The following is a 26,219-nucleotide window of genomic DNA, read 5'->3' as shown; positions in this document are numbered from 1 at the left end:
AACTCTGTGTGGCAAGACTGGGCACAGGTGGTAGGAAATCTTATTCTATACATTGTGACATCAAAAAGAAAAACATTTTTTTTTGGGGGTTTACATCCACTTTAACCTGCCTGGCGGTATTCCCGAGTCTGACTCGGGGTAAGATTTTCCTGCTGCGAGCGGTAACCCCGAGTCAGACTCGGGCTCGCCTCGCTAGATCCACAGGCACTGTTTACTTACCTTGTCCCTGGATCCAGCGATGCCACCGCGCTGTGTGAGCGAGCGGGACCTCGCTCGATTCACACAGCGTCCTCCTGTGCCGCCGATCTCCGTTCCCTGCGACGTTACGACGCACGGGGACAGAGAACGGCGCCAAATTCAAAAAAGTAAACAAACACATTACATACAGTATACTGTAATCTTATAGATTACAGTACTGTATGTAAAAAATACACACCCTCCTTGTCCCTAGTGGTCTGCCCAGTGCCCTGCATGTTATTTTATATAATAAAAACGTTTCTTTCTGCCTGCAAACTGTAGATTGTCCATAGCAACCAAAAGTGTCCCTTTATGTCAAAAATAGTTTTAGAGCAGCTAAAAAACAGCGATAATAAATTATAATCACTTGCAGAATTGTGCGATAGCGATTTGTGGGGAAATTCGTCATACAAAAAAAATAATAATGACAGCAACAATTCTGCAACTGAGCAAATTTCAGTGATTTTGATTTGATTACATTATTGAATAATTTTTATTATAATTATATTATTATTTGTTATAATTATTTATAATTATTTATTATATTATAATTTATAATTTTGTTTTTAAAAAAATGTCATACCCGGGATGCCTATTAGAATCTTGTTTGGTCAGATTTAAGTGAGTTATTTCTAAAAATTACAGGCCTACAGTATAAAACGCCAAATTTCCTTGCAAATAATGGTACCGCTTTCAGCATGTTTTTTCTGAAAGAATCATACCGCCAGGGAGGTTAAGCAGTACTCTGAAAGGTCTACATTTTGTCTTAAATTCCACTTGAAAATAGTAATGTACTTCTTGACATTTTGATTGTGACTGTTGTCTCATAGCTGTATATCTGAAGTATGAGATCATTTAAGATACTACTGCCTCTGATTGCTAATCCTATGACATTTGGTGTGTAATTGGGGATGTTCCTATTGTGTTTGTTCACGGATCGCCTTGCCGGAGAGAAAGCTGTAACTGAAAACATTCCCTTTCATCTTCTTGCTTTTGCTTCATCCAGTATGTGAATTTGTAATTTCTGAAATCGATTACAGATTATGGCTGATTAGTTCTCCAGCCCTTTTAAAGACATTCGGATTGGGATTGGTTTACTAAAGGCAAATAGACTGTACACTTTACAAGTGCAGTTACACTCATTTTACTCAGAGCTTAGGGAATGTGGTGAAGCTTTAATTTTTATAGAATACCCAATCAGGTGCAAGGATAATAAAACACAATTTATGCTTCACCACATTCACTAAGCTCAAGGGACGATAAGTGCAACTTGCACTTGTCTATTTGGCTTAGTAAATCAGCCCCATTGATACATAAGCCCAAAGGGCTTCCAGCCTAATATAATTAATAGTTATGTTGGATTTCCCAAGAGGCTGGTTGGAATGTTTTTGGGTGCATGAAAGTGTATCCTCCAATCTTTCTGACAGATTGACTCAATTATATTTTAGGGTTGCAAGGTGTAGATTATTAAATGCTGGCACGATTATTATAGGCATCCCAATCCCGTTGGAAGCCAAATGGTGTCTAGAATGCACTGGCCAACATCTCTGCCTGCAGCTGCAAATAAATTGCAAGTAATTTTATAGCAAAATACGTATTTTAACTTGCAAGCAACAAATGTCAGAAATAGGCTTAGTCATGAAAGGGTTATGTACCTTTGTTAGTGGCTGTATATAATCAATTAAACTTTACCCTGCCAAAGTTGGTTGGCTCTTCAGGGATAACAACCGATATGGCTAAAAGCTGCTCGACTGTTATCCCAGAGGAGCGAGAGAGAATGTCCCCCCTCCGGCCGCCTTCCACCGCATTTCCCGGGCCTCCCGTCCCACCGGGAGACCCGAGACACGATCCGGCACTTCTGCCGGCTAGAGTAAGACTGAAAGGAAGCCGGAAATGGCTTCCTTCCCGTCTTCTTTCTGTAAACACGGAAGCGATGTCACAACGTCACTTCTGTCCCTCAGCTGTCAATGGCGGCATTTAAAAAAAAATAAAAAAATCACAGTATTCAGAATCGCAGTTTTTGGCGAACTGAATACTTTAAATGGCGATCCCTCCATAAAGAGTACCTGTCACCACCTATTACTGTCACAATTCCTTGTGACAGCAATAAAAGTGATACATTTTCTTTTTCTAAAAGTGACAATGTAAAAAAAAGAAAAAAAAAAAGATGTAATGCGCCCCCGTCTACCCAGCAAAGAAAACGCACACGTAAGTCACGTCCACATATGTAAACAGTGTTCAAATCACACATGTGAGGTATCGACGCGATTGTCGGAGTTAGAGCGATAATTCTAGCACTAGACCTCCTCTGTAACTCTAACCTGGTAACAATTTTTTTTTAAAGCGCCATCTATGGAGATTTTTAGGTACCGTAGTTTGTCGCCATTCGACGAGGGTGCGCAATTTCAAAGCATGACATGTTGGGTATCTATTTACTAAGTGTAACATCAGATTTCACATTATACAGCTAACTACTTTATTGTTTGTTTTTGCTTATTTTTTTATTTATGAAATTTTCTTTTTTTCCTAAAAACATGCGTTTGAAGGACCGCTGCGCAAAAACAGTGTGACATAAAATATTGCAATGACCATCATGTTATTCTTTTGATTCTCTGCTAAAATTATATATATATATATATATATATATATATATATATATATATATATATATACACATATATATATATATATACATATATATATATATATATATACATATATATATATATATATACATATATATATATTTGTGGGTGTGTGTGAGTATATATATATATATATATATATATATATATATATATATACACACACACACATATATATATATAATATATATATGATTTTCTAGCAAAAAATACGTATTTTAACTTGCAAGCAACAAATGTCAGAAATAGGCTTAGTCATGAAAGGGGGATGTACCTTTGTTAGTGGCTGTATATAATTAAACTTTGCCATGCCAAAAGTTGGTTTATGAACATTGGAACAACCTCTACAAATAGCTCAAAGTATGGCATTGAAATCACCCAGGACAGCTAATTAAACTCCAGCAAATAATGGTCTCTCTTCAGTAGAGTGAAATCTAGTTGGTTGTATTTAAAGCGGGAGTTCACCCGATTTTTTTTTTTTAACATTAGATTGAGTTTTAGAGTTTGAGTTTTAGAGTTTAGATGTTTAGAGTTTGAGTTTTAGAGATAGATGTTCTCCGCCGCTTCCGGTATGGTCTTCGGGACTGGGCGTTCCTAATCGATTGACACAAGCGTCACGAGTTGCCGAACGTCGGTGCGGCTCTATACGGCGCCTGCGCACCGACGTTCGGCTACTTTCGGTAACTGGTGACGCACTGTATGCGACGGTCGGAAGGCTGTCAATCAAATAGGAACGCCCAGTCCCGGAGCCCATACCCGGAAGCGGCGGAGAACATCTATCTCTAAAACGGTAAGTACTGCATTGATTTTAAACAAAACACCGGATTCTGCCTCCAGTAATTAGCCTCAATCTAATGTTAAAAATTGATTTTTTTGGGTGAACCTCCACTTTAAGAATTATAACTTCTTTTAGGCCAAATCTACACAGCCAGCGTATTAATTATTTGTATATATTAGAATATCAAACCTTGTTCAGAGGCTATAGAATTGACCCACTTGACAGCAGAGCTCACACTTTCAGAGTTTGTTACATTGAGGATTGTTGTCTGTAGTCTACTGGAAGCCTCTTTCTTCAGATTCTCAGCCCCTGTCTCTGTCAAACATGCAGCCAGAACCCTCATTCCACGTTTGTCCAGTTGTTTAGCCAACAAATTTCCAAACCCTGAATCACATCCAGTGATGAAGACATATTTATCTGTGAGATTGTCCAGGATAAGACTGTACTTGTACCACCTGTACAGGAGGATTAAACCCAAAGCTGCCAGCAGAGGGAGCCACATGATGAAAACTCAATATACCTATAGTAATATATAAAAAGTGTTAACGACATTTTTTATTTATGTACAGCAAAATATAAATTGGAATCTTGTTAATTTTCTGCACAGTTTCATATTAAGTGCCTCAAAAATGTGTACATTAACCACTTCTCTACTTTGGGTGTTTTTCAGATTTGGTGTTTACAAGACTAAAACAGTTTTTTTTGCTAGAAAATTACTTAAAACCCACAAACATTATATATTTATTTTTTTCTAACACCCTAGAGAATAAAATGGCGATCATTTCAATACTTTTTGTCACATCATATTTGCGCAGCGGTCCTACAAGCGCACTTTTTTTGGAAAAAAAGAACACTTTTTTGAATTAAAAAATAAGACAGCAATAAATTTGGCCCAATTTTTTATATATATTGTGAAAGATAATGTTACGCCAAGTAAAATGGTACCCAACATGTCACGCTTACAAATTGCGCCCGCTCGTGGCATGGCGTCAAACTTTTACCCTTAAAAATCTCGATAGGCGACGTTTAAAAAATTCTATAGGTTACATTTTTTGAGTTACAGAGTAGGTCTAGGGCTAGAATTATTGCTCTCGCTCTAACGATCGCGGCGATACCTCACTTGTGTCGTTTGAACACCGTTTTCATATGCGGGCGCTACTAACGTATGCGTTCGCTTCTGCGCATGAGCTCGTCGGGACGGGGCGCTTTAAAACACTGGAAAAAAAAAACATCCCTTGTAATAGAAAAAAGCATGACAGGTCCTCTTAAATATGAGATCTGGGGTCAAAAAGACCTCAGATCTCATATTTAGACTAAAATGCAAAAAAAATAAATAAAAAAAATTTGAAACTGTCATTTTTTCAAATGACGAAAAAAAAAATGTTTCTTTAAGAGGCTGGGCGGGACTGACGTTTTGACGTCACTTCCGCCCAGCAGAGCTATGGGGACGGGCGAAGGAGATTTTTCCTTCAGTCTCGTCCCCAGTCACCAGCCGAACGGTCCCGATCTCCTCCGCCGCTACCGACGGCTCCGGTATGCGGCGGAAGGCGCGGAAGAGCGGCGGGAGGGGGGGCCCCTCTCCCGCCGGTGATAACGGCGAATCCGCCGCGGAGACCGCCGTTATCGTTAACAGAACCGCTGACACTAAAGATTGATACCTCGGTTGTGGCAGCAGCTGCTGCCGTTACCGAGATATCAATCTTTAAAGTTAGGCCGTATAAAGACGTACGGCGGTTTAGAAGTGGTTAAAGGCATAGTCTACCTTTTGCTGAAAAATAATAAAAGCAGCCATATTAACTACAAAAAAAGACATTTATACGTTTTTGCATAGGAGCCTGCAAAGCATCGCAACTGTCATCAGTGGATCACATGTGCAAAACACAGGCTCTTCCTCTAGGCAATTCCTCCGGCTGCATATCCGTACCGAGGTATAGATCTTAAAGCGGTGTTTCACCCTGCAGAACAACTTTTTAGCATAAAATTCGGAATAGTAGCGTGAGCTACAGTATGCCTGTCTTAATTTTTTTATCCCCGTACTCACTGTTATATCGTACATAGAAGATTCCGACTGCCCGCTGGAAATGGGCGTTCCTTTCAAGAGGGAGGGTGATTGACGGCCGGCTCTGGCACGTCACGCTCCCCGAAGACAGCCGGAGTAGGTCTCGGCTCTTCACGGCGCCTGCGCACAGACTATGCGCAGGCGCCGTGAAGAGCCAAGCCTATTTCGGCTATTTCCGGAGAAGCGTGACGCGCCAGAGCCGGCCGTCAATCACCTTCCGTCTGGATTGGAACGCCCATTCCCCGTGGGCAGTCGGAATCTTCTATGTACGATTACACAGTGAGTACGGGGATAAAAAAATTAAGACAGGCATACTGTAGCTCGCGCTACTATGCCGAATTTTATGCTAGAAGAAAAAAAAAAATTTTTTTTTTTTTTATAGGGCGAACCCCCGCTTTAAAGGGTCACTAAAGGAAAAAATGTTATCAGCTATATACCTTCCTTTACCTTATTGCAGTGCTGTTTTCATTTCCTGCTAGTTCGTTTTTCCTCTGAATTAGAGTTCTGTCTTGTCATTTCTCCCCACTTCCTGGTTTTGTAGATAAGAAAATGTCCACAGAGCGAGGACTTCTCAGTGTGGTCAGTAACGTGCTCGCTCCCTCTGCTTAGACTACGTGAGAACGCTGTGCACGTCTGTGTAGACTAGAAGGAGCTGTGATATCGTGGGTGTGTCTAACACCCCAGCACCTCCTCTCTAGCTGAAAGATTCTTTTCAGGCAAGCTCTGCCCTGCCTGGATCCCGCCCCCTTTGCTAAGGGTGCATTCACACCACGATTTTATCATCCTACTTGTTCTCACGATTCTTAGGTTTGAAATCGTACAAATCTGTATGGCAAAACGTATCCATTCACTTCCATTCATTAATGTAGGTCCCCAAGTGCATCCGATTTGATCCGCATCAGATTTGATACGATTTAAAATCGCATCAAAAATCGTGTTTGACCACGATTTTTGGTCCTGATTTGAAATCGTATTAATCGTGTCCGATTTTTTTTTTATATTGTGGTCAATCTAAATCGTAATAAATCGGATGACTGTGCATTTTTATCCGATAAATCGTACCCGATTTTTTATTACGCATGCGCACTAGACACTGGAACGAGCTAGAAACTTCAAGAATCTTAACTTTATGGCCATTGCCAGACATTATTTAACCACTTCAATACAGGGCTGTTATACACACCTCGGGCCAGATCCACAAAAACCTGGCGTAACTTAAAAAATCCCATTTAAGTTACACTGCCTTAAAATTTCTACCTAAGTGCCTGATCCACAAAGCACTTATCTAGAAATTTCAGGCCGTGTAACTAAAATTCCGCCGGCGCAAGGCGTTCCTATTCAAATGGGGCGAGTCCCATTTAAATGAGGCGCGCTCCCGCGCCGGCCGTACTGCGCATGCGCGAAGTTACGTTACGCCGAGTTTTGTGGATCGCGCCGGCTTAAAAAAGTTGCGTCGGAAAAAAAAAAAAAAATTACAGCGTCGCTCGGCATGCATTCCTGAGGGAGAACTCCATGCCAATTTTCAAAGAAAAAACCGGCATGGGTTCACCCCCCAGGAGCATACCAGGCCCTTAGGTCGTCTGGTATGGGTTGTAAGGAGACCCCCCTACGCCGAAAAATCGACGTAGGGGGTCCCCCTACAATCCATACCAGACCCGTATCCAAAGCACGCTACCCGGCCGGTCAGGAAAGGAGTGGGGACGAGCGAGCGTCCCCCCCTCCTGAGCCGTGCCAGGCCGCATGCCCTCAACATGGGGGGGTTGGGTGCTCTGGGGCAGGGGGGCGCACTGCGGGCCCCCCCACCCCAGAGCACCCTGTCCCCATGTTGATGAGGACAGGACCTCTTCCCGACAACCCTTGCCGTTGGTTGTCGGGGTCTGCGGGCGGGGGCTTATCGGAATCTGGGAGTCCCCTCAAATAAGGGGGCCCCCAGATACCGGCCCCCCACCCTAAGTGAATGGATATGGGGTACATCGTACCCCTACCCATTCACCTGGAGGCAAAAAGTAAAAGTTAGTAAACACACAACACAAGGGTTTTTAAAATAATTTATTATTCTGCTCCGGAGGCCCCCCCTGTCTTCTTTATTAGCTCTATTACCAGGGGGGGCTTCTTCTTCCACTCTCCGGGGGTCTTCTTCCACTCTCCGGGGGGGGTTTCTTCTTCCGCTCTCCGGGGGAGGCTTCTCCACTCTCCGGGGGTCTTCTTCTATCTTCGCCGCTCTCCGCTGTTGACTCGGCGAACCCCGGTTCTTCTGCAGATGTCCGGTGCCTTCTTCTTCAGCGCTGGCTGCCTGCTATCTTTGTGTGTTAGCTCAATTAGTAACAGGCAGCCAGCGCGGTCTTCTGTGACGTCATCTTCTTCTCTTCTGTTCTTCTCTCCTCTTCCGATGTTGCCTCGTCGCCTCTTGTCGCTGTAATGATGGAAGCGCGCCTTGCATCCCATTTATATAGGCATCACCGTCCCATCATGCTCCGGCAGGTACCCACGTGGTGGGTGCCTACCCACGTGCACCCACCACGTGGGAACCTACCGGAGCATGATGGGACGGTAGCAGGCAGCCAGCGCTGAAGAAGAAGGCACCGGACATCTGCAGAAGAACCGGGGTTCGCCGAGTCAACAGCGGAGAGCGGCGAAGATAGAAGAAGACCCCCAGAGAGCGGAGAAGCCCCCCCGGAGAGCGGAAGAAGAAACCCCCCCCGGAGAGTGGAAGAAGACCCCCGGAGAGTGGAAGAAGAAGCCCCCCCTGGTAATAGAGCTAATAAAGAAGACAGGGGGGACCTCCGGAGCAGAATAATAAATTATTTTAAAAACCCTTGTGTTGTGTGTTTACTAACTTTTACTTTTTGCCTCCAGGTGAATGGGTAGGGGTACGATGTACCCCATATCCATTCACTTAGGGTGGGGGGCCGGTATCTGGGGGCCCCCTTATTTGAGGGGACTCCCAGATTCCGATAAGCCCCCGCCCGCAGACCCCGACAACCAACGGCAAGGGTTGTCGGGAAGAGGTCCTGTCCTCATCAACATGGGGACAGGGTGCTCTGGGGTGGGGGGGCCCGCAGTGCGCCCCCCTGCCCCAGAGCACCCAACCCCCCCATGTTGAGGGCATGCGGCCTGGCACGGCTCAGGAGGGGGGGGGGCGCTCGCTCGTCCCCACTCCTTTCCTGACCGGCCGGGTAGCGTGCTTTGGATACGGGTCTGGTATGGATTGTAGGGGGACCCCCTACGTCGATTTTTCGGCGTAGGGGGGTCTCCTTACAACCCATACCAGACCTAAGGGCCTGGTATGCTCCTGGGGGGTGAACCCATGCCGGTTTTTTCTTTGAAAATTGGCATGGAGTTCTCCCTCAGGAATGCATGCCGAGCGATGCTGTCATTTTTTTTTTTTTTTCCGACGCAACTTTTTTAAGCCGGCGCGATCCACAAAACTCGGCGTAACGTAACTTCGCGCATGCGCAGTACGGCCGGCGCGGGAGCGCGCCTCATTTAAATGGGACTCGCCCCATTTGAATAGGAACGCCTTGCGCCGGCGGAATTTTAGTTACACGGCCTGAAATTTCTAGATAAGTGCTTTGTGGATCGGGCACTTAGGTAGAAATTTTAAGGCAGTGTAACTTAAATGGGATTTTTTAAGTTTCGCCAGGTTTTTGTGGATCTGGCCCGGTGTTACTAGTTTACACTTTGTAACACCAGCCCTAGTTTTACACTTGCAAACTAAAACTTACGGCGAAAAAACGAAGCTGGAAAGCTTTGTGGATCGCCTTAAGTGCTAATTTGCATACTAGAAGCGGCATTTCGACTCGAAATGCCCCCAGCGGCGGATGCGGTACTGCATCCTAAGATTCGGCAGTGTAATTCAATTACACATGCCGGATCTTCTGCCTAACTATGGGAAACTGATTCTGTGGATCAGTTCCATAGTTAGGACCAGGGATACGATGGAGTAACAGCAGTTGCTCCGTCGTATCTCTTTTGTGGATCTGGCCCCTCATTACCGGGCCTATTCTGGCACTTCTCTCCTACATGTAAAAATCATTATTCTTTTGCTAGAAAATTACGCAGAACCCCCAAATATTATATATGTTTTTTTAGCAGACACCCTAGGGAATAAAACGACGGTCATTGCAACGTTTTATCTTGCACGGTATTCGCGCAATCATTTTTCAAACGCCCTTTTTTTGGAAAAAAATTGTTTCATGAATTAAAAAAATAACAAAACAGTAAAGTTAGCCCAATTTTTTTGTATAATGTGAAAGATTATGTTACACAGAGTAAATAGATACCTAACATGTCACGCTTTAAAATTGCGCATACTCATGGAATGGCGCCAAACTTTGGTACTTAAAAATCTCCATAGGCAACGCTTAAATTTTTTTTTACAGGTTACCAGTTTAGATTTACAGAGGAGATCTAGTTCTAGATTTGTTGCTGGCACTCTAACGCACGCGGCGATACCTCACATATGTGGTTTAAACGGCGTTCACATATGTCGGCGGGACTTACATGTGCGTTCGCTACTGCGCGCGAGCTACCGGGGACAGGGGCGTTTTAATTTTCTTTTTAATTCTTTTATTTATTTATTTACTTATTTTTTTCTTTTTTTACACTTATTTTCTAATTTTTTTTTTTTTTTTTACTTTTATTCCTATTACAAGGAATGTAAACATCCCTTGTAATAGGAATGTGTGTGACAGGTCCTCTTTATGTAGAGATGCGGGGTCAATAAGACCCCACATCTCTCCTCCAGGCTGGAAACCATGAGATCGGTGAAAAAAAATTCACCGATCTCATGAATACTGTTGCTTACTAGCCGCAATTGCGGCTTTGTTTACTTACGGGGACCCGGGCGTGACGTCATCACATCGCGCCCGGGTCCTCCGACGGTCATAGAGATGACTGGTGACCATCTGGTCACCAGTCATCTCTATGCTTCCTGCGAACGCCGGACGATTCTTTCTCCGGGCCCCCGATGGCACGGGAGAGCCCGGAGAAGCACCGGATGGCGGAACCGCCGCTATGATCATTCTTATGCTGCGCAGAATCGCCGGCAGAACAAAAGGATATCTGGATGATGTCTCTAGCTGCAGGCATCATTCAGATATCCACCCGCAAAGCCCAGGACGTCATTTGACGTCCACCCAGGATGGGAGATCCCATCTGTGGACGTCAAATGACAATGGGCGGGTATTGAAGTGGTTAAAATAAGGATCCGATTTTTTAGTGAAAATCGGATGGAAAATTTAGCTGTGCGATTTATGAATCCGATTTAAAAAATACATTTTGACATACGATTACATACGATTTTGTCATATACGATTCCATCCGATTTAACGGTCCGATTATCGGATGTAAAAATTGTGATGTGAACCTAGCCTAAGAGGAAAGGTTCAGTAAAGACTGAGTTTCCAAGCAGCAGCTGAAGGAGGACAAACGTTGCAGAAAAGCCAAAAAAAAAAAAGGTAAAATCTTCATTCTGTTTCATCATCATATACAATATCATTGCAATCTAAAACTTATTATCAAATTGATGTTGCAGTTTTTTTCCCCCCCAATAATGTATGTGCCTCCTAATCCCATCCTATCCCTCTCTCACCTCAATATGACCTAGATCCATCCATCCATTCATCCCATCCCTCTCTCAGCTCAGTCTGACCTACATCCACACGTGCGAAAGGGATTTGATGAATGGATGGATGGATATTGGACAGTCTGATCCGTTCATCAAATCCCGTTTGCACGTATCAGACTGTCCTATATCCATCCATTCATCAAATCCCGTTTGCACATATCAGACTGTCCTATATCCATCCATCCATTCATCAAATCCCTTTCGCACGTATCAGACTGTCCTATATTCATTCATCAAATCGATTTAGCTCTTATCAGTCTGACCTACATCCATCCATCCATTCATCAAATCCCTTTCGCTTTTATCAGTCTGACCTACGTCCATCCATCCGTTCATCAAATCCCTTTCACACGTGTGGATGTAGGTCAGACTGAGCTGAGAGAGGGATTTGATGAATGGATGGATGGATATAGGACAGTCTGATACGTGCGAAAGGGATTTGATGAATGGATGGATTGATGTAGGTCAGACTGATAAGAGCGAAAGGGATTTGATGAATGGATGGATTGATGTAGGTCAGACTGATAAGAGCAAAAGGGATTTGATGGATGGATATTGGACAGTCTGATCCGTTCATCAAATCACTTTCGCACGTATCAGTCTGTCCTATATCCATCCATCCATTCCTCAAATCCCTTTCGCATGTATTAAACTCTCCTCTATTTATCCATCCAGTCATCAAATCAGTTTCGCTGTTATCAGTCTGACCTGCATCCATCCATCCATTCATCAAATTCCTTTCTCACGCATCAGACTGTCCTATATCCATCCATCAAATCCCTTTGGCTCTTATCAGTCCGACCTACATCCATCCATGCATTCATCAAATCCCTTTAGCTCTAATCATTCTGACCTACATCCATCCGTCCATTCATCAAATCCCTTTCGCGCGTATTAAACTCTCCTCTATTTATCCATCCATTCATCAAATAACTTTGGCTGTTATGAGTTTGTCCTACATCCATCCATCCATTCATCAAATTCCTTTCACACGTATTAAACTGTCCTATATCCATCCATCCATTCATCAAATCTCTTTCGCACGCATCAGACTCTCCTATATCCATCCATCCATTCATCAAATCCCTTTCGCTTTTATCAGTCTGACCTACATACATCCATTCATCAAATCACTCTCTCACTTCAGTCTGACCTACGTCCATCCATCCGTTCAGCAAATCACTATCGCACGTGTGGATGTAGGTCAGACTGAGCTGAGAGATGGATTTGATGAATGGATGTAGGCAAAACTGATATGAGAGAAAGGGATTTGATGAATGGATCGATGAAGGTCAGACTGAAGTGAGAGAGAAATTTGATGAATGGATGGATTGATGTAGGTCAGACTGATAAGAGCTAAAGGGATTTGATGAATGGATGGATGGATAGAGGAGACTTTGATACGTGCGAAAGGGATTTGATGAATGGCTGGATGTAGGTCAGACTGATAACAGTGAAAGTGAATTGATGAATGGATGGATGGATATAGAACAGTCTGATCCGTTCATCAAATATATCCATCCCTCCATTCATCAAATTCCTTGTTTAATAATGCAGAGTATTGAGTAGTATTGAGGAGATATGCAGAGTATTGCACAGTACAGCAAATTATTGCATTACTAAACAATACTCTGCAATACTGTTCTTTAAACTTGTGCAATAATCTGCTGTACTGTGCAATACTCTGCAATACTCTGCAATACTCCTCAATACTCCTCAATACTCCTCAATACTCTGCATTACTAAACAATACTCTGCAATACTGTTCTTTAAACTTGTGCAGAGTATTGAGGGGTATTGAGGAGTATTGTGGAGTATTGCAGAGTATTGCACAGTACAGCAGATTATTGCACAAGTTTAAAGACCAGTATTGCAGAGTATTGCACAATTTTTAGTACAGCAATGCACACAGGGCAGTCATTAGAAAGATTCGTGGAGGACGTCCATGGACGTTCACCCAGAATAACTTGACCACATGTTTCATGTTACACCCTAAATATAGGTAAAAATAGGTGGACTTAGCCTTTAATACCATAGTTGTCAGCATTGTAATAATTGTTAGAGCCGGTTCACACTGGGTCGCGTCCCATTCAATGGAACCGTTCTAATAGGAGTGACGCAAGTCGCTCCGACATAGAAAAAGGTTCCTGTACGACTTTGGGGGCGGCTCGGGGCGACCTGCATTGACTTCTATACAGAAGTCGTTTTGCAGGTCACCTCTGAAGTCATCTTCAGGACGACTTGCAGAGTCGCCCCCGGAGTCGTGCCGCGGCTGTGTCAACCGGCTCTAAATGTTTGGACTATTTTGATAATCTGACACTCAAAAGCTGCATTTAACCACTTAACGCCCGCCGCACGACTATTTACGTCCGCAAAATGGCACGGGCAGGCAGATGGGCGTATATATACATCCTTGCCTTTCCGTGGGTCGGGGGTCCGTTGCTCCGTCGCGATCGCTCCCCGGAGCTGAAGAACGGGGAGAGCCGTATGTAAACACGGCTTCCCCGTGCTTCACTGTGGCGGCGCATCGATCGTGTCATCCCCTTTATAGGGGAGACACAATCGATGACATCAGACCTACAGCCACACCCCCCTACTGTTGTAAACACACACTAGGTGAAGCCTAACACGTTCAGCGCCCCCTGTGGTTAACTCCCAAACTGCAACTGTCATTTTTACAATAAAGAATGCAATTTAAATGCATTTTTTGCTGTGAAAATGACAATGGTCCCAAAAATGTGTCAAAATTGTCCGAAGTGTCCGCCATAATGTCGCAGTCACGAAAAAAAAACGCTGATCGCCGCCATTAGTAGTAAAACATTTTTTTTTATAAAAATGCAATAAAAATATCCCCTATTTTGTAAACGCTATAAATTTTGCGCAAACCAATCGATAAACGCTTATTGCGATTTTTTTTTACCAAAAATAGGTAGAAGAATACGTATCGGCCTAAACTGAGGGAAAAAAAATGTATATATGTTTTTGGGGGATATTTATTATAGCAACAAGTAAAAAATATAGAATTTTTTTCAAAATTGTCGCTGTATTTTTGTTTATAGCGCAAAAAATAAAAACCGCAAAGGTGATTAAATACCACCAAAAGAAAGCTCTATTTGTGGGGAAAAAAGGACGCAAATTTTGTTTGGGAGCCACGTCCTACGACTGCGCAATTGTCTGTTAAAGCGACGCAGTGCCGAATCGCAAAACCTGGCCTGGGCATTTAGCTGCCTAAAGGTCCGGGGCTTAAGTGGTTAAAGAATATCCAGTTTTGTTGATCAAAAAAAAACAATCCCCTTTGGATGATCTATATTCATTGCTAGGGATGTAGCAAACTTTGGGGTTGATTTACTAAAGGCAAATCTACTTTGCACTACAAGTGCACTGTAATGCCTCGTACACACGCTCGGAATTTCCGACAACAAATGTTCGATGGGAGCTTGTTGTCTGAAATTCCGACCGGGTAGGCTCCATCGGACATTTGAGAGCTGGTTCTCAAATTTTCCGACAACAAAAGTTGTTGTCGCAATTTCCGATCGTGTGTACACAATTCTGACGCACAAAATTCAACGCATGCTCGGAATTAAGCAAAAGAGACGCACTGGATATTGAACTTCATTTTTCTCGGCTCGTCGTACGTCTTATATGCAGGGCTTTTTTTTCAGGGGGAACTTGGGGGAACTCAGTTCCACCACCTTTGGCTCAGACCCTTCGGTGCCTGCTCACCATAATCACTTGTAAACACAGAAGTTTGGTTTCTATGTTTACAAGTGACAGCTCTGCACTCTGTGTGTAACCCCCCTGAACTCTGCACTCTGTATGTAATGCAATCCTGGTATTTAATGCCCCTTTAAGACCCTTCTACTGAAATCTGAACGGGGTCGTGGTTGAGTTCCTGCACCTATTTTCTGAGAAAAAAAGCTCTGCTTATATGTCACCGCATTCTTGATGTTCGGAATTTCCGACTTTGTGTGAACGTGTGTATGCAAGACAAGTTTGAGCCAACATCTGTCGGAAGAAAATCCACAGTTGTGCTGTCGGAATGTCCGATCGTCTGTACGCGCATATGTGTACTTGGAGGTGCAGTCGCTGTAGATCTGAGGGGAAGATGTGAAATGAGGGGAAGCTACCTTTAGTAAATAAACCCCACAGTCTCTTTGCCTTTAGTAAATCAACCCCTCAGCCTTTTACTGCATGTACGCTGACATGTCCTGCAGTGTACTGATAACTGAAGATAGAAGCACTGGTCAGCCCAGCAATAAATAAGGCTTAACATTTGCAGAAAATGTGCTGTTATGTGCGGAGAGAAGATTTATATCTTTATTTCACTACTGTAGAAAAGAGAAGGGAACTGCTGGAGCTCCAAGTGCGCCCTCTGCCTTCCGCCCATGCCGTGTACCGGCCCTGTGACTAATGATTATATTTCTTGCCTGCCTAACCAGTTTCTCCTACCGGGCTTTGCCTCTTTCAATAAAGCCTATTGTTTCCAGGTACTGTATGTTATGTCCCTCAGGTCCAGGTACAGGGTGTATCACTGGTGCTGGACAAAGGAGTTCAAATATTCAATTGAAATATCCAGGGGTAGCGTTACAATTTATATAATGATTTCAACAATAGAAATGAGAGTTTATAAAAAAAATTAAAATAAATGTTGCTAGTTCTCCTGATCTTCCATACTCCCCCAATTTCTGAATTACACACCTGTGTACTGATCCTTCTTTGAAAGTAATGGTCCTTCTCAGTGTATGTGGGAAATTTGCAATACAAGCAATTACTTCCTATAGTAGTGGAAGCACACATTATAGGTATGTTGGTGGGCAGGGTCATGTGCATGTATCATGCATTTGAGGTACAAGACATGTGCGATTCGGTTCGTAACGAATGGATTTTTGTACGAATTTGTTAGTATTCGTACATTCGGATCAATTCGAACATCCGAATAGCTGAAATAACCAAAATTCGGAAAATACGAACTTACGAATGGACAAACTTAGGAAAATACGAAACACCGAAATAGTAAAAGAACGAAAATGACATCTATAACGAATGATTTGCATTCCGTATTTTCAATCCTTTGTCTGTTCGTAATTTCGTATGTTCGTATTTTATTCATGTGTTCGTAATTTTGTTTCTTTGTATGTTCGTGATTTCGTTTGTTCGTGGTCTCGAATCGTTCTTTTGAATGGACAGTGTAAGAAAGTGTATCTTAATATGTATGTTCGTAATTTCGTATGTTCGGAAATTTGTTTCTTTATCTCTTCGTAATTTCGTGTTCTCAAATCGTTCTTTCGAATGGGCAGTGTAGTGAGTGATGTATCTTACTTAATATGTTAGCCAATCAGCTTATCTCTTTTGTGTCAATGCACAATGCATTCCTGAATCTTTTTAGATTCAGTTGAGGAGGAGACTGAGTCAGGTCTCGTAACTGAGGGAGTGGACTGGGAGTAAGTACAGGACTTATTAGAAATTAAGCAAGATACACCCTCTCAAAATGGCGTACAAGGGCGGAGGCTATAGCCGCATGTTGAAAACTAAACTAAAATACGATTGCTCCAGAGACAGGCAGAATGGGATCTGTCAGGGTAAACAAACAGATCCCCGTTCTGTCAGGGGACGTGAGAGAGAGAGAGAGAGAGAGAGAGAGAGATTGTCTGTTCCTTTTTTTTTTTTTTTTTTAGTTGTATTGATCGATTTTGTCATAACACATACAAACAAGGCCCAATGGGCCGTATACACAAAGAAACTATGTACAATTATTCAGCATTGGCTTCTGCCCCCTCCCACCAGTCCTCGCACAGTGCTCGGAACAATACGATTAGAAAGGCCACCAACTCTCAGTAATAATCAATATTACGAACAGACACGTCAAACAGTTATAGACATATTACACACATAATAACTCCTGTTAGGCCTCGTACACACGACTGAACATGTCTGCTGAAACTGGTCCGCGGACCAGTTTCAGCAGACATGTTCGGTCGTGTGTAGGGCCGACCGGACAATTTTCCGGCCGACCAGACATGTTTCCAGCGGACAAATGTTTCTTAGCATGCTAAGAAACATGTCCGCTGGAAGCCTGTCCGTCGGACACGTCCGATGGTCAGTACGACTCATCGGACATGTCCGCTGGCCTCGAGAACCCGCGCATGGCGTCGAAGTGATTCGACGCATGCGTGGAAGCATTGAACTTCCGGGTTCGCGCACGTCGCCCCGTCATCGTCGCCGCCACGTCACCGCATCGTCACCGCGTCGTCTGTCCGCGGGGAATTTGGTCTGATGGTGTGTACAGCCATCAGACCAAATGATCCCAGCGGACATGTCCGATGAAAACGGTCCGCGGACCGTTGTCATCGGACATGTCCGCTTGTCTGTACGAGGCCTCACAGGTGCACTCTATTAAGTTCACTGTTCATCCAACTGCCCCAAACCTTATCAAATTTCTGAGGTATACCCATGCTAATATATCTAGCTATTAACCACGCCCTTCCACGCTGATACAGAAGGAGGATTAGGCTTTTTTCCATGATAGCACTATCATTTTCCTGGCGTAATAGATTAAAACCGTCAGCAGAGTACGGGTCACTCTCCTTGGGGCTAGATTATCTACCAGACCCAAAAGGCAAACCTCTATTGTGGGCTGTATGTGAATGGTGGTTACTTCAGCTATTTGCAGTCTGTAACTCCCTTCCAGAATACTTGAATGGCCGGGCAATCCCAAAAGATATGCATGAAATCAGCCATGGTGATAACTGCACCACCAGCAACCAGGCGACTGGGTAGGGAACATCTTAGCCAGCCTAGCTTGAGTAAGATATATGCGATGTAAAAATTTAAATTGAATAAGATGGTCCCTGGCAGAGACCAATCTGGAAAAATTAATGTCCCAAACATCATCCCAGTCATCCCCGTCCATCTGGGGGAACACCTCACCCCACGACGCCCTACACTTCGTAAGGAGATCTCCTCCCTCTCCGAACAACTGCTTATAAATGGTAGACAGGGCCTTGTCCAAAGTGTCCTCTCTCAGTAAAGACTCCAGATCACTACTTTTCAGAGTAATATCCCCATCCCCAAATTGGGCAGTGTACGTATGCCTTAGCTGAAGATAACGAAATGAGTGAGTGTTGGACAAATTAAACTTATTTTTAAGGGTGTCAAACTGTAGGAATTTCCCACCACCCACTATTTATTTCATAGTCTTAATACAAAACTTAGTCCAGATGATCGGATCAGGTATCTCACTGAAGTGCGCTAACTTGGGATTCTTCCAAAGTGGTGTGTGGGGAGAAATCTCAGAGGCGCTTCCCATCCTGGCCACTGCTACCCATGCCCTACAGGCCCCCCGCATGGATATTGTGAGCCTATACGAAGCCTTGACACCGCGATGCGGGGCATGCACCAAGACCTCTTAAGAGCCAACAACAGCCGCCTCCAGCGTATTAGCAGTGTCATCCTCAGGTAGCGTGAACCACCTGTGGATGAATACCAGCTGACCGGCCAAGAAATACCGGACTCAAGGACTGCCAATTCTTCCTGTTTCCACAGCAGTTGTAACACCCAGAGTTTAATTCTGGGGTGTCGCCCTTGCCATAGGAAAGTCGTAATGAGCTGATCACTTATTTTAAATATATGTCTCGGTATCCAGACAGGGGAATTCCGAAATATATATAAAAAGAGAGGTAAAAATGTAATTTTCACTAAATTCACCATACCTATGAGTGTCAAAGGCAGGTTTTGCCATGCCTGTACCCTGGATTTTAGTTTAACTAAAAGTGGATCGACATTCAAGGCGATAAAATCTGATACAGAATTAGAAATGCACAACCCCATATATTTGAGCACTTCTACCCTCTGTAAAGGACATCCCGGGGGAATCCCACGACTGGGGGATGGTGTCCTGAGTGGGAGAATCTGGGATTTGCCCCAATTAACTTTCAGGCCCGAAAAACTTGCAAAAAAATTCAAGATATCTAAAGCCGCTGACAGGGAGCTCTTGGAGTCTCGCAAAAAAAGGACCATATCGTCCGCATAAAGCGCTGTTTTTTCAATCAAGCCACCCGCCGTAATCCCCTGTACCGCTTCAGAGGCTCTCAAGGCCACAGCCAAGGGTTCAATCATGATGTAGAAAAGACCCGGGGACAAAGGGCAGCCCTGACGAGTGCCTCTGCGCACTGAAAAAGATTCGGACAACAGATTGTTCAGTTTAATGGTCGCTGTGGGGGAGTGATATAGAATGTCGATCCACTTCCGGAAATGAGGACCAAAACCGAAGACCTCCAGGACCATCCTCATGTAATTCCAGTCCACGGAATCAAAGGCCTTTTCTAGATCCAAAAAGACAAGTATCCCGCCGCTAGAACTGTCCAGGCCCAAGAGATTGTCTGTTCCTAGTGATTAAGAACAGCAATCACTCTCCAGCCAGCCCAGCCCCCATATAGTAAGCAACACCTCCCAGGAACACAATAAACACCTCGATCGCCTCCTAGTGTTAACCCCATTCCATGGCAGTGACATTTATACAGTAATCAGTGGCTATTTTTAGCTCTGATCGCTGTATAAATGTCAATGCGTGCAAAAAGTGTCAAAAGTGTCTGATCTGTTCGCTGCAATGTCACAGTCCCACTTAAAATCCCAGATCACCGCCATTACTAGTAAAAAAATAAAAATAATAATAATAATAATAAAAATGTCATACATCTATCTCTGTCAGGGCTGGGCTCAGCCCTTCCTTCTCTGAGCTGGCCGCTCAGCTTTCAGCTAATTGCCAGCTCTTATTTCTCCACAGTGACTCTCCTGTTGAAGATTTCCTGCTCGTCAGTCCATCCTACTTAAGCCATCCAGCTCAGATGATCTCTGAGCTGGACACATCACAGAGACTATCGCCTGCGTTCCTGTTAAAGACTTGCTTGGGTGACATTCTTTCTGGCTCCAGATCCTTCTTGCTGTTCCACTACGCTGCTCTCTGGCTCCCTGACGTTTGGCTTATCTGACTATCCATTCCAGTTTCTGAATTCTGGCTGTTTTGACTAAGTTTACTCTGTTTACTTTTTTTTTTATCATTATTATTAACCACTTCAATACAGGGCATTTTCACCCTCTTCCTTCCCAGACAATTTATTTATTTTTCAGCGCTGTCGCACTTTGAATGAAAATTGCGCGGTCATACAACACTGTACCCAAATGAAATGTTTATGTTTCCCCCCCCCCACAAATAGAGCTTTCTTTTGGTGGTATTTGATCACCTCTGCGGTTTTTATTTTTTGCGCTATAAACAAAAGAGCGACAATTTTGAAAAATAAATATTTTGTTTTACTTTTTGCTATAATAAATATCACAATTTGTTCCTCAGTTTAGGCCCATACGTATTCTTCTACATATTTTTGGTAAAAAAAAAACAAAAAAAATCGCAATAAGTGTATATTGATTGGTTTGCGCAAAAGTTATAGCGTTTACAAAATAGGGGATAGAATTATGGCATTATTTTGCATGGAAATTTGACGTTTTAAATTGCAGGCCTGCAATTCTTAGAAATAACTCACCTAAATCTGTCCAAACCAGAGTCTAGTAGACTATGATAAAGTTTGAAACACAAAATCATAAATTATAATATAATAAATAATAACAAATAATAATTTAATAATAACAATACTTTTTATTTAATACATTTTAGTAAATAATATATTCAAAAACTCAGATTTTTTGGGGGGTCAAACAAGGGTGCAATATCATTAGTCAGTAAATGTCTCGGGTATGAAAAATTTTAAAGCAAGGTACAGCACAAAGGCCAACGTCGCAGTTGGGACAATAGAAACACGTTTCTTTACGGATTTTTCTTCCGTTGTCGTCGCGTTTGGAGCAGCAAACCACACACATCCCTGTGGGTGCTGTTTTTTTTTCAGTGGGTGGAATGTGGTCCAAAAAATGACAACCAGTCAGTCATTCAGGGTTCACAGCACCAGCAGCCCGACGTCCAGATCGGTTTACCGCCGTTGGCGTTTGGTGCTTCAGAAAGATTAGTTCTGCAACCTTCCACACAAAGTCCGCACTGACAGGCCCGTCGCTACAAGGCAGGCAAACCAAGCAATTGCTTGGGGCCCCGAGCTTGCCTGGGCCCCCAAACAGTGCCCTTGCTTGCCGCCCTTGCCGCACTTCCTGCAGTGATCAGACATCCCTGGATTATGGCTACGATCCCCGGACCCCATTCAGTACTTGAGCAGCCAGGCTGCAGCTGTTTCCCGGCGGACGGGGGCGTTTCCCAGTGGACGGGGGCGTTTCTCGGTGGATGGGGGCATTTCCCGGGGGACGGGGGCGTTTCCTGGCGGACAGGGGCTTTTCCCAGCGGACGGGGGCATTTCCCGGTGGACGTGGGCATTGTCCATGAGAGCTAGCACGTGCAGAGCTGTGTAGTGGAGAAGCTGGAGCGACTCCAGCCAGCCTATGCTGTGCTAGTTGTAGTAGCTAGCCGCCACTCCTCCTCAGCTGAAGATTCCATCACATGACAGCCCACTCTTCCAGCATCCCGCCCCTCTCCTCTTACCTCTGCTTCCTCCTCCAATCATGCTTTTGGCAGCATGGGGGAACAGAGTACAGAGTTCCTCCCCATTCCTCCGGTCCTGCAAGGCACTATGGGAATTGTAGTGAAGATAGAAGTAGTACAGAGTGAATGGCCACAAGCAGGTGAGTTTTTATGCTTGCAGGCTAACATAAGTAATATTTTTCCTTCACTGGTGGGTACTGACATGCGGGACTGATGGGCACTGATGGGCACTCATGTGACACTGACAGTGGCACTGAGAGGCACTCATGTGGTGGCACTGACATGCGGCACTGAGAGGCATTTATGTGGTGGCACTGACAGGCGGCACTGATGGGCATTCATGTGGCACTGACAGGTGGCACTCATGTGGCACTGATAGGCGGCACTGAGAGGCACTCATGTGGTGGCACTGACATGCGGCACTGAGAGGCACTCGTGTGGTGGCACTGACAGGCGGCACTGATAGGTGGCACTGATGGGCACTCATGTGGCACTGACAGGCAGTGGCACTGATAGGTGGCACTGAGAGGCACTCATGTGGTGGCACTGACATTCAGCACTGAGAGGCGCTCATGCGGTGGCACTGATAGGCAGCAATGATGGGCACTCATGTGGTGGCACTGACAGGTGACACTGATGGGCACTAATGCGGTGGCACTGACAGGTGGCACTAAGGGGCACTGACAGGCGGCATTGATGGGCACTGAACAGACTTAGCTGATGGACACTGAACAGGCTGCATTGATGAACACTGGCGAGGCTCTTACGCCGTCGGATATTAACTGCATATTTACGCTGGGCGCTAGGGGCGTGTACGCTGATTTACGCCTAGAATATGTAAATCAGCTATAAACGCGAATTCACGAACGTACGCCCGGCGCAGTACAGTTACGCCGTTTACATTAGGCTTTTCCCGGCGTAAAGTTACCCCTGCTATATGAGGCGTATATGCGGCGTACCAATGTTAAGTATGGCCGTCGTTCCCGCGCCGAAATTTGAAAAATGTACGTTGTTTGCGTAAGTCGTCCGTGAATGGGGCTGGACGTCATTTACGTTCACGTCAAAACCAATGACGTCCTTGCGGCGTACTTTGGAGCAATGCACACTGGGAAATTCCACGGACGGCGCATGTGCCGTTCGTGAAAAACATCAATCACGTTGGGTCAGGGTTAATTTACATAACACACGCCCACCTCTTCATAATTTGAATTAGGCGGGCTTACGCAGGCCTATTTACGCTATGCCGCCGCAACTTTTTTTGAGAATACGGCACTTGCCTGTAAAAGTTGCGGAGGCGTAATGTAAATAGGATACGTTACGCCCGCCCAAACATACGCCATTCTACGTGAATCTACCCCTTTGTTAGTACCAATGACAGGCACTAACTGGATTAGTGAATGGGGTGTTAAAGGGGTTGTAAAGCTTCCCGTTTTTTCACCTTAATGCATCCTATACTTACAAGCCCCCCCCCCCCCCCCCCCCCCCGTTTACTTACCTGAACCCTTGAAAGTCCTGTGTCTTGAAAGCGCTGGCTTCTCGGCCCGGTCTTCTCGACTCTTCATTGGATGATTGATAGAAGCGTAGCCATTGGCTCCCGCTACTGTCAATCAAATCAACGACGAGGTGCACCGGGGGGCAGGGCCGAGTAATACACTTGGCAGCTACGGCCGCCACTGTATCACACGGAGTACGCTGCAAGCTAACCACCTTGGGGGAAGTTAGCTCTTGCGGGGAGGAGCCAGGACAGCCGTAGAGGGACCCCAGAAAACGAGGATCGGGGCCACTCTGTGCAAAACGAACTGCATAGTTGAGGTAAGTATGACATGTTTGTTTGTTATTAAAAAAAAAAAAAAACCTTTACTAACCCTTTAATTAAAGTGAAATAAAACAAAGATAAATTGTAAATGAAGTGAATTATACCAATACAATCATGGGCAGAGGAAGTTTTCTCTTTTTCAATCTCTCCTATAATAGACCTTTGCCGTCCCACAGGTTTTTATCAACTAGTAAGTTCCTTGGTAATCAGCTGGATTCTGCTACTCTGCTTAACAAACCATGAAATTCTCACCAGTGTGATTTCAGGAAAGCAACCTAATGTTCCCCTTCTTACTCAGCTTTTGCACTGATGTGATTTATAAATAAATGCTTTGAAGGTAAAACGTACCTGTTCACCTGTAGAAATATATAGGAACAGAAGGACTTTTGAGACTTTTTGGCAATGTGACTCCTCCAGCTGGAGAACGGGTGCTGTGTCTGTTCCCGACCGATGAGCAGAAAATGTTCAGAGTGTTCTGTTCTTGATATGAGCACAGTAACTGCGCAATAGGAAGGGCGTGGGAAAAGAAAATTGTCAAAACATGTTTATATTGGGAGCAGATTAATAACAAATCTAACATCATTAAAGTGGAGTTCCACCCTGATTTTTTTTTTTTTTTTTACAGAAAATCTAAAAAAAATATTATATATATATTTATTTTTTTACTTACCAGAAATAGCGGTGGGCTTCTCTTCATGTGCAGGGGGCTAGGGGTGAATGCTGGCTGGGGTGGATATTGCTCATCCAACATGAATAATCACAGAATCTACCTGATCAATTCAGACCACAACTATTTGGAGGTATTATAAATAATATTCCTCATTAACTCAAACATAAGTAAAGCATGCAGAAATATAAAATGTTTCTCAGCAACAGTCTTCATTATATAGATTCGATGGATTTAACTAAACATTTTTTCAAATCCAGTATTACAGCAGGACTTCAACAAAACTTAAACACCTTTTAGTTTTTTCTATCCCCGGGATTTTAAGGGTTTGTAAAGGTAAAATTTGTTTTCCCTAAATAGCTTCCTTTACCTTAGTGCTGTCCTCCTTCACTTACCTCATCCTTCCATTTTGCTTTTAAATGTCCTTATTTCTTCTGAGAAATCCTCACTTCCTGTTCTTCTGTCTGTAACTCCACGCAGTAATGCAAGGCTTTCTCCCTGGTGTGGAGAAAGCCTCTTGAGGGGGTGAGCAGGAGTGTCAGGACGCTCTCTACTTTGCAGATAGAGAAAGGAGCTGTGTGTTAGTGGGCGTTCTGACACTCCTGCTCACCACCTCCCCCCTCAAGAGGCTTTCTCCACACCAGGGAGAAAGCCTCGCATTACGGTGTGTAGTTACAGACAGAAGAACAGGAAGTGAGGATTTCTCAGAAGAAATAAGGTCATTTAAAAACAAAATGGAAGGATGAGGTAAGTGAAGGAGGACTGCACTAAGGTAAAGGAAGCTATTTAGGGAAAAAAACGTTTACCTTTACAACCCCTTTAAAGGTCTCGGAACAGAACATTTTACCCAAACACATATTCTGACTCAGAAGTCAGCCTCCTCCTCTGATCATCAGCAACAAACAAAACATTGATGGATAAAGAACAGTAACACTTCATGGTTGAAACTCTGGAAACTCAAAAGGTAAATATCCAGAATAGTCACTCTGACTGTTATTCAAACAAACGTTCCCATCATATTTTAGTACCTCAGACTCAATATATGCAGAACATTTATTTTGATCCTGGTTACTTAATTTCAGTAACCCTTTTTTTAACGAAACCCCCATTATAAAATTGTAACCGCTTAAAGGAGCGGCGCACACACATAGGGGCAGATCCTCAAAGAAATTACGCGGCGTATCTCTTGATACACCGCGTAATTTCTGTTCCCTGTCATCGGGATCAGCGATCAGTGACGTGTCACTCGTAGCCATGCCCCTAACAGTTAGAAACACTACCTAGGACACACTTAACCCCTTCAGCGCCCCTTACAGGTTAACCCCTTCACCGCCAAAGTAATTTTTACAGTAATCAGTGCATTTTTATAGCACTGATCGCTGTAAAAATGACAATGGTTCCAAAATGGTGTCAAAAGTGTCCGATGTGTCGCAGTTACGATAAAAATTGCTGATCGCCGCCATTACTAGTAAAAAAAATATATTAATAAAAATGTCATAAAACTATCCCCTATTTTGTAGACACTATAACTTTTGTGCAAATCAATAAACACTTATTGCGTTTTTTTTTTTTTTTACCAAAAATATGTAGAAGAAGAATACGCATCGGCCTAAACTGAGGAAAAAAAAATGTTTTTATATATTTTTTGGGGATATTTATTATTGCAACAAGTAAAAAATATTTTTTTTTTTTTTTACATTTCGGCTCTATTTTTGTTTATAGCGCAAAAAATTAAAACTACAGAGGTGATCAAATACCACCAAAAGAAAGCTCTATTTGTGGGGAAAAAAAAGGACGGCAATTTTGTTTGGTAGCCACGTCGCAGGACCGCGCAATTGTCAGTTAACCACATAA

At 43.8% G+C, this 26,219-nt stretch overlaps 1 protein-coding gene across 2 annotated transcripts in view; it reads right to left on the bottom strand.

Moving 5' to 3' along the window:
- LOC120929490 (retinol dehydrogenase 7-like) overlaps positions 1 to 24,193 on the bottom strand; it is a 35,487-nt gene extending 11,294 nt beyond the window's left edge. Inside the window, exons 1-2 of one of the 2 annotated variants that reach the window (XM_040340969.1) lie at positions 24,047 to 24,193; positions 3,850 to 4,180 (exon numbers count right to left, since the gene is read on the bottom strand). In XM_040340969.1, coding sequence (XP_040196903.1) covers positions 3,850 to 4,162 — 313 coding nt within the window. In that variant the 5' untranslated portion in view covers positions 4,163 to 4,180; positions 24,047 to 24,193. Of the gene's footprint in view, positions 1 to 3,849; positions 4,181 to 6,166; positions 6,493 to 24,046 lie in introns of those variants that run through there. The other variant, XM_040340971.1, reaches the window with a different exon arrangement.
- Positions 24,194 to 26,219: the final 2,026 nt, after the last annotated feature.

This window comes from Rana temporaria, chromosome 2, assembly GCF_905171775.1.
Source record: "Rana temporaria chromosome 2, aRanTem1.1, whole genome shotgun sequence".
In the NCBI taxonomy this organism is placed as follows: Eukaryota; Metazoa; Chordata; class Amphibia; order Anura; family Ranidae; genus Rana; species Rana temporaria.
This window is presented reverse-complemented; position numbering and strand designations above follow the sequence as displayed.